The sequence below is a fragment of the Egretta garzetta genome, unplaced genomic scaffold, assembly GCF_000687185.1.
Source record: "Egretta garzetta isolate BGI_Z169 unplaced genomic scaffold, ASM68718v1 scaffold251, whole genome shotgun sequence".
Lineage (NCBI taxonomy): Eukaryota > Metazoa > Chordata > Aves > Pelecaniformes > Ardeidae > Egretta > Egretta garzetta.
Window position 1 is genome coordinate 1,918,335 of NW_009258952.1, and position 8,850 is coordinate 1,927,184.

At 39.8% G+C, this 8,850-nt stretch overlaps 1 protein-coding gene across 4 annotated transcripts in view; it reads left to right on the forward strand.

The window, feature by feature from the left end:
* The first annotated feature begins 1,325 nt into the window (after positions 1-1,325).
* MRPS28 (mitochondrial ribosomal protein S28) overlaps positions 1,326-8,850 on the forward strand; it is a 71,885-nt gene continuing 64,360 nt past the window's right edge. For 3 of the 4 annotated variants that reach the window (XM_035890100.1, XM_035890099.1, XM_035890101.1), the window contains exons 1-2: positions 1,326-1,350; positions 3,811-3,992. In XM_035890100.1, the coding sequence (XP_035745993.1) occupies positions 1,342-1,350; positions 3,811-3,992 (191 nt within the window). In that variant the 5' untranslated portion in view covers positions 1,326-1,341. Of the gene's footprint in view, positions 1,351-3,810; positions 3,993-8,850 lie in introns of those variants that run through there. The other variant, XR_004841419.1, reaches the window with a different exon arrangement.

The following is an 8,850-nucleotide window of genomic DNA, read 5'->3' on the forward strand; positions in this document are numbered from 1 at the left end:
CATCTGCCAGTGTGTAAAGATAGCACTTGTGTGTTGTGTAGAGATTATTTCACAGGTAAGTTTGCACGTGGGAGAATTTTGGATCTGTATTTTCCCTGCCAGGGGGATAAAGGAGAGGGATGTTATGTACTAGAATGGACCATTTTTAGGTGATAAAACCAGGAAATCCATAGAATGTTAGTGTACCCATCTTCATGATGTGGAGATAAAAATTTCATAGGCAACAAGTTGGGTTTTTTTAGGGTGGAGAGCCTTCTGCGTGTGCCATTGAGTGAAGGCAACAAGAATGAGGTCAATGCCATTTAATGAGTGTAATTGCCAAGAGATGAAGGAATTTACTGTGAATTGTATTGCTTAAAAAAAGCTGAGTGTTGCTCAGTGTGTTCAGTGGCCATCACTAATATAATCTTTCTAGATAACTTAGGAAACCTCCTTCAAACCAAACCCAGATGTTCTCTTGACCCTCTCTACCAGCTCAGGCTTTTCCCAGATGATCTAGGTATAAGAAAAGGCAGTTCATTTGTTGGAAGTGGATCATCTAGTGTGGTGTCTGATTCCACTAGCATTCATTAACTTAATCCAAACCATAGGTGGACCTCCTCGCATCCAGTTGAAATGTGAAAACAAAGCTGAACTTAGCTGTGGAGTATATATGCATTAGGCAGATGTTATAATTTGTAGGCTTTATTTGTGGTTTGTTGTTTTTTGGGGGGTTTTTTTGGTTGGTTTTTTTTTTCTAGACTACTTTTCTCATTATTTTGCCTTGCTATGAAGGATAACTGAAAATATTCTGGGATGAAATTATAGGAGTCCTTATCATCCTGAGTTTATATGTTGCTGCCATGTTCTTGCCTTTGCCCTTGTCTGTGGGCACTCTCACACTCTTGTTTGTTCATCCTGATACTTACTTGGTCCTTTGGTGATTTAGTTTGGCAACTAGACCAACAGAAAATGTCCTTACAAGAAAATAAATAGCTTTTGTTTGTTACATTCCTGAAGCAGGCTTACTCCAGGTTAGGACAAGTTTCAGGGGTGGCATAAGGGGGCAGGAGTTCTGTGGGAGGGAGTGGAGAGGGCAGGATGAGGCATGGCAGTGGCAGCTTGGTTATTTCAAACACTTACAGACCTGTGTCCTAAATTAAGAAGACTTAACAGAGGTTTTGGAGGACCCCAGAAAGATGCTTTTTTTTTTTTTTTTTTTAAATCAATTGAAAATACTGAAAACCCCCACCTTTATTCATCCAAAGGTTCTTCTAAGAATCTGTTTCGCAAGACAATGTGTGTCTTGCTTCAGAATACTGAAGAGCACTGTTTCCAGCTCTGGAATATTCAGTCTCATAGATGGAGCAGGTAATGTATTTGGAAGGATGATCTATTCCAAAGCACCAGTTTCTGAAAAGCCACCATCTCTGCCAGATGATGATACTGTGCTTGTGTCTGTCTCTTCAGTATCCTATATGCTGTCCTTCTGTGTTTACGTTATGTGTGTTTCTCAAGTCCCTGCAGGCATCCCCCCTTGATAATGTTAACTCTTACTTGGGAAAGCTGTTTTTGTATGTAGCACTCGACTGCTCCGTCAGAGAGACTGCATGTCCACTGGAAATCCTCTGCTGTGAGCGTTCCTGCTATCACTTTCTGGATGATTGTTTTCATTGGCATAATCTATCTATCTCAGACAAATCAAGTTAGGTCAGGAGCGAAGAATGGAGAAATGGGATAACACTGGTTAGGGAAGTAGGGAATTGAATGATCAGCTCAATGGATAGAGTAGTAACTGTGGAGTTTTGTTGTATTTGACTGCTGTAACTTGGTGTTGAGTGACAAGGTATAACTCAGATGAGATGTATTGTCTTTGAAAACAGTGTTTATGAGTGTACAGGATGATGGAAAAATGTTTGTTACTTCACAGGGGCAAGCAGTTGAATTCCAAGGCAATCGGGTTATTCTGCAAACTCTAGCAAGTTCACAGTAAGAAAGTCAGTGGAAGACCACTGAATTTTGCACTTTGTTGTACCTCAGTTTCCCTTAAAACAGGTTTTGGCATTTCAATATGATGATTGGTTTATAATCTTCTACCCAGATCGAATAATTTTGAGGGGATGTTGATTTTGAAATGTTTACTTTTAGCTTACGGTTTATATGTTGATTTAAAGTTGCATTTGGATTGCTGGTGCTCCCTCAATTCACATGATAAAACTCATTTAAATACTTCCTCTTATTGCTTCTACTATTTTGCATTTATTTTTGGAGCACTTACAAATGCATCCTGTACAGTTAATTTTCAGGTATTTGAATTTAGACTGCATTGTGAAATTCAAACAATCCTATGTTTGGAACCTTATCTGATACTAGCTTTCCTGTATAAAATCCTACTGCTCTGTTTGTGGTTTGCCATCACCTGTTGCTTGCTTTCTGTGATGTGTGTGTGTGCACACATACGTGTGTGTTGTGCTTTGCTCAGCCCTTCTCTTTGGGATGCTACATTTAACAGTTCCTGCCTCTGAAGCAGCAAGTTTACCAGGTGTCAGATCTCTAGCGTATAATTCCCGAGGCTGTGTCGTATCAGAACAACCCGCACTGTTTGTGCCTTCTAGCAGAGCTGGAATTCAAAACTGTCTCTTGTTTTGACTTCTTCAAGAATAAAAGTTTCCAAATGTACAAGTGGAAAATGATGGCATTATTCTGTGTTCGTATAAAATATAGATGGATTTTTAACATCCACTTGAAGTAGTCAATGGAAAAGTGTGTCGCTGAAGCCAACAGAGCTCTAAACCTTTAATTGCTTGATTATTTTATTCTATTTTATTTCTTCTGCTGGCTTGAAAATAATCTGAAACCTTTCATGAAGTAATTATTATATCCGTTAATTACCGCTAAATGCATGGGAAAATTAATAAGTTCTCTTTTTGTGAATCTGTTTATCCATCTATAAAGTGATTTACTTAGATTCACTTTCAGATTTCAGGTACATATTGCTTCCAAAATGCATCTTCCCATTCATTCGTTACTGGCAAGAATGCTTTTCTCACTAATTGTATTTCATACGTGGTAATCTTTAAAAAGTGGTCACATTTAGTATATTGGAGAAAGCTATGTGAGAATGAGTCCCACTTTGATAGAGCTGGGTGTTTTTACCTAGCATGTGATGGGAAGCCTGTGATAGTCAGCTTGCTTAGATCACAGAACAGAGATGTCTCCCTGAAGAAGAGCAGGAGGATTTATGTTTTCCCATTTTCCCAAAGCTCTATGAGAAGAAACTGGCATTTTGTTTGTTTAGTTACTGAATTAAAATATTAACTTTGATTTTGTAGAGTGGTAAATGAGAGAAATGATGGTTCAAATTTTTTTTCAGTGTTAGATCAGTCCTGTGCATGCTTTCTACTTTTACTGCTTTGGCAAAATGGTTTTGTTCTTTAAAAGAAAGATTTAAGTATTATTCATTATTAAATAGTTGCGTGAATAGCTGCAAGGCACTAATTCTGTTTTGGTTTTCACCAAGGAGATAACAAAGAGATGAGCCATGTTCTTTGTAGGAGTATCTCTTAATATTGGGAATGCATTTTTGAATCAGCTTACCTAACCAACAGCAAAACTGGCAGACGTTTTCAGGAGATGCAGAGTGTTATATCTTTGTGTGACTGAATTAATGAAAGCTTTATCTTTAATGTGCAAAATGTTTGGGGTTGGAGAAATGTATCGGAGACATTTTACTTGTAATTTAGTGGATAAAGCCTTTTTGTATGTTACAAATTTAATTGCTCCTTCAGATAGTACGTTTTGTGAAATGGCTTTTTATTTATTTATCTGTAGGTTCCTTCAGAGAAATCAGAATCCTTTGCATCCATGTTGAGACGCTCTCCTTTAATTCAGATGGGACCTGCCAAAGATAAAATTGCCATTGGCCGAATATTCCATGTTGTAGAAGATGATCTTTATATAGATTTTGGTGGCAAGTTTCACTGTGTGTGCAAAAGACCAGAAGTAGATGGAAAGTAAGTAATAAACTTACGGTAAGCAATTAACATATGTGAATGACATGCTGAAATGCTTAGCTACTGGGACTTGACCATCTTCTGAACTGAGCTTGGACAGTTTATATCAATTTTGTGGTTTAAACTATGGAAACTAACATATTGTGCAGAATGAAAGTATGATCACAAACAGATCTGTGTAGCTCTGGTGACATTGTCTTGAATGCAGATTCCTTTGCAAGTTTGCATTATTGCTATCTACATTATTCCAGCTTATCATGACCAGATGAAGTTACTCGGTGTTTTGCCACTGAGGAAAGGGGAAGTTGTTATCATCTGGGATGTTAAAGCAAGCACTATTTATTGAAATACTTGGGAATTTTGTGAATGTGGAACTTTAATCCCATGTAAATCATGAGCCTCCTTAGGCAGGAACTACGTATGCCAAATATATATACATGAGTTGACGTACTGGGGAGTTTACACGTTATTTGTGATAATACAGTTTGTAACAGATGATCAGTGCTAATAGGGCCAAATATTCCGTATTGCAGAATAAGTTTTCATATAGATTCTGGTGGCAAGTTTCACTGTGTGTCCTGAACTAGAACAAATGTGGTGGAACTGGAACAGTTATGCTGGGGAATGCAGTAGTTAAAGAGCTAAAAGATAAGCAAACAACACATTCTAGTGGAAATTGCATTTTTAAGCTTTCTAGACTGTCTTTAGCACCTTATGATTATGTATTATTCAAAAATATCTTGTCTATTTAACTTGTCTCCAGGTTGCTTTAACACTTAGTTTTTAATATGTAGGCAAAATACCATGGTTTTGAGTTCACAACATCAGAATATTTTAGTCCATCTCTTTCCATCTTTTTTTTCCTTGAAAGAGGAGAAGCATCTTTGTTTATCTGCAAAATCACTGTGTCTAAACTGTTAAATATGATTCTTGTGATAAACAGTTCTGAAATAGTTGATTTTTAAAAAAAAAAAGATTTAACAAAAATAATTGCGTTTGTGTGCAAGTTTGTGATAGTATTTTACCAGAACATTTGTATACTCAACTTCCATCTTTTGACAGGCCTATGACTTCAAAAGCAAATGTGATTGATGACCCAGGATAAACAGAGTCCTTTGTGCCCATCGCATTTGGCAGCAAAGATTTTCTTGGTCTTTTGCTGCTGCTGTGGTGGTAAATCCCTTTTTGCACTTTGTGTCTCTTGCTAATTCTAAATCAAGATGAGCTTTGCCTTTCCTACTCCTGTTCTTGCACACCTGAGGAGTGTTTCTGTATTCATCTGAATCTATGTCCGTTCATTTTGGTTTTGTGGTAGAGTTCAGCGAAGCTCCCTGTTGAGCTGAGCTAGCCTTCTGCCAGGCCCACTCGACTTCTGTACATTGGGGAAGACCCTTCTAGAGCATTGAAGAGTTTGTCCTTACAGATCAATGGCCTCTTCTGGGTACCTTTTCAGGTCAGGACAGCTTCTTGTCTACCCTGAATAAACCAAAGTGTACTGTCCTTCTTGCTTTTCTTCAGCATTTAAGCTCAGTCATTGGTGGTCACTGAAGCCAAGGCTGCCATCAGGTACCACGTTCCCAAACAGTTCTTTCCTGTCCATGAGTAACGTGTCCAGCAGAAGACCTGCCCTAGTTGGGCTGTTTGGCACCTCTGGCAAAAAAATGTCACGAGAGCACTTGCTCTGGATTGCTCGCTCCCTCCATGTTTGTTTCTGCTTGAGCAGACATCAAGGCATTTGAAGTCTCCTGTGAGAATCATCAAGGCCTGCAATCATGAGGTTCCTTCTGGGTGTTTGAATGAGGCTTCATGCACTCCCTCTTCCCAATCAGACAGCCCACAGCAAACATCCACTGTGACACTGGCTTTGTTGGTCTCCGCTGTGATGCTGACCTGTAGCTTTCAACCATCTCCTTGCATGGTTCATAGGAAGGCCCCATGTGTTTGTGCCCCTTCCTTGCTCACAGTGCAGCCCCCTTTACCTTGTACCATGTTTACTTGCGTGCTTCCTCCCAGGTTTGGGGAGCAGGCAACCTCATGCGTTGTCTTCAAATCCCTCACTACGATTCATTCACCTTGTGAGTGCTGAGCTCACCGCTTGCCATTTACTTGAGTGGTGGTAGTATCTTATTTTGTCATGGTGCTCTGGAATACTTGGGTGGTAAAATGAATTGGGGGAAAGAAATGACATGTCTTTGTAAAAAACCTCACAGGCAGACAAGCATCTCTCATCTTTCTCCTAGTGCTGTATGTCTTCTGGTGCACATTGCGGTGGTATAGTGGGAAATGAGGCCCAAGGAAACTGTTGTTGGAGCAGATGCTTCAGAGTGAGTTGGTTTGTCCATTGGATGCTGGGAGCATAAGCCTGGGGCTGAGAGGATCTAGACTAGTTATATTTTTGGCTGCCTGTTGTAATGATAAAAACAAGCAGATCCACATAAGTCTTGTTTATACTTTCCTCTTGCTGCTTTTGAGTGGGAGTGGAGAGAGGTAAATTAACAGCTTGGGCGTTTTTAATGAAATAAAACTTGGAACTAAAGGCAGTAGTTCATAAAATTATACAGACAGCATTTACAACATTGAGGATGTAGTGGCAGTGGAAGCAGTAGTCTTGATACTCTAGTGGACTTAGAACATTCATTTGAGATGTAGCTGACTGATTCAAATCCCCTTTCTCCTCAGTTCAGTCCAGGAACCTGAATTTGTCTCCAGCTTCTTAACTATATAAATGCTATATGGACTTAATCCTCCAAATAAAAATATTTTATGAGAAAATAAATAAATCTTGCCACCTTTTTCCAATTCATTGTGTTTCTGGAATTGCAATTTCTAAAATCTACATGGATTTACAAAAAATTGCAGTCACATGCAATCTTTTGTTCTGTCATTTAGCTTGTAGCTTGTCATAAGGTGCTGTGTCATATAACATAGTTGTACCAGTTCATTTCTAACTCTGACTTGTAACATGAAATTTGCAAAGTACTTGTGGAATCAAAAATAAACACGGAAAACTGCTACCTTAGCTAGCTGCATATGCTGCCAGTAGCATTCAGGTGCTGCTGAGTTTGGATCTCCCTGCTTATCAAAAAGTAGTGGGAAGACTTACGCCTTTGCTTGTACAATTGTGTTGATCTGCTTACGTAGTAAAGACAGCAGCTCATTGATTTACAGAGTAGAGTTTTCCTTATGAAAACAAATAATCTATGCTGGCCTCTTAGTAAGTGTGAAGGCTTAGAGTCTTTTGATGGACCCTGACTTCTCTTTAGAAGGCTTTTGATCACCAGATTAAAGGTCAAACTAGTGCTAGTGTATCTTCTGCCAAAGCTTGAAAGTAAGTGGGTAGAATTTGCAGTGTGTATTTTAGATCTCCACCAGCTTACATTGGTGACTGCAGTAAGACTTTGTTACTGTTATTTCTGTTAATTCACTTGCTGACGGATGTGGCTATGACCATATTGTACGTGTGTGTAATCAGTAGGACTGTTTACTGTTTTGTGTGCAAAATGTTTATTGTTTGTGCCAAGGAGAAGAATGGGCATTGCAATTTACAGATAACAGATGATTTCTTGAAGGCCATCACTTCAGGACAGAAGAACCATGTTTAATCTTCAGACATGGAAATTCATGATACCATTTTTATGAAGCCAGTCTTGAGAGCATGGCTCTTCTAGTACCTGTATTCTGATGCTGATCTTTGGGTTTATTGTCTTTTCAGGTATTTGGCAACTCCTCCAAAATATTAGTTTAGCATCTTTAAAGGATGAAACCCTCTCTCTTGCCATTTATGTAAGGAGGTATCTCCATGAGGACATGTGCTTTCGATATTTTATTTTTTTTTGATTTGGCTTTTTTCTCATCAGAACTCAACTATTTTCATGATACTGTAATACAATTTTCTTTTTCTTATATAACGTCCTTTGCTCTTTGAAAGTGCTAGAAGTAACTTGAAAAGAAACAAGTATCCTACAAGAGATTTTTGTCTGTAAAGCTTGTTCTCTTAAACTGCTTGGTCCTGATCCTAACAGTTGTGATTTCTTAGGATGTCCAAGTGAAAGACCCTGTAGTGCTACCACCATGTTACCGCCATAAGAACGGATTCCACCCTCAAGAATGTCTTGGGTAAAATAGCAACTACAAAAGAAAGGTGTCTCTCACTTGGAAAATTTGAAGTAGCTGCATAAACACTTTTTTTTTTTTCCATCAGTTCTTCTAAAGTAAACTTCAACCTTTAAAAAAACCGAAGCAACACATAAACAAAAAAACCAAAATACCACAAACTATTAGTAAAAGACACCTTAGAACAGTAACGATACAAAGTTTAAATTGAAGAAGCATTTGAAGAACCTGCTAGCTATTTTCTTTTGGATTTCGTTGATTTTTTTCCTTCTTCCTATTCTCTTTGGGTATATCGGGTTTGCTTTGCAAGGTTTTGGTAGCGGTGGGGCTGCAGAGGTGGCTTCTGTGAGAAGCTGCTGGAAGCTTCCCCTGTGTCCAACAGAGCCAAGGGCAGCCGGCTCCAAGGTTGACCCACCGCTGGCCAAGGCCCAGCCCATCACCAGTGGTGGTAGCACCCAGGATAATATGTTTAAGAAGGGGAGGGGGGGAAAAACCAAACCAAAACTGTGCAATTGCAGCTGGAGAGGAGTGAGAGGACGTGAGAGGAGCAGCCCTGCAGCCCCCCAGGCCGGTGCCGCAGGAGGGGCTGCAGGCGCCGGAGCAGAGATTCCCCTCAGCCCCTGGGGCAGCCCATGGTGGGGCAGGCTGTGCCCCTGCAGCCCAGGGAGGCCCACGGGGGAGCAGATCCCCACCTGCAGCCTGGGGAGGACCCCACGCCGGAGCAGGGGGGTGCCCGAAGGAGGCT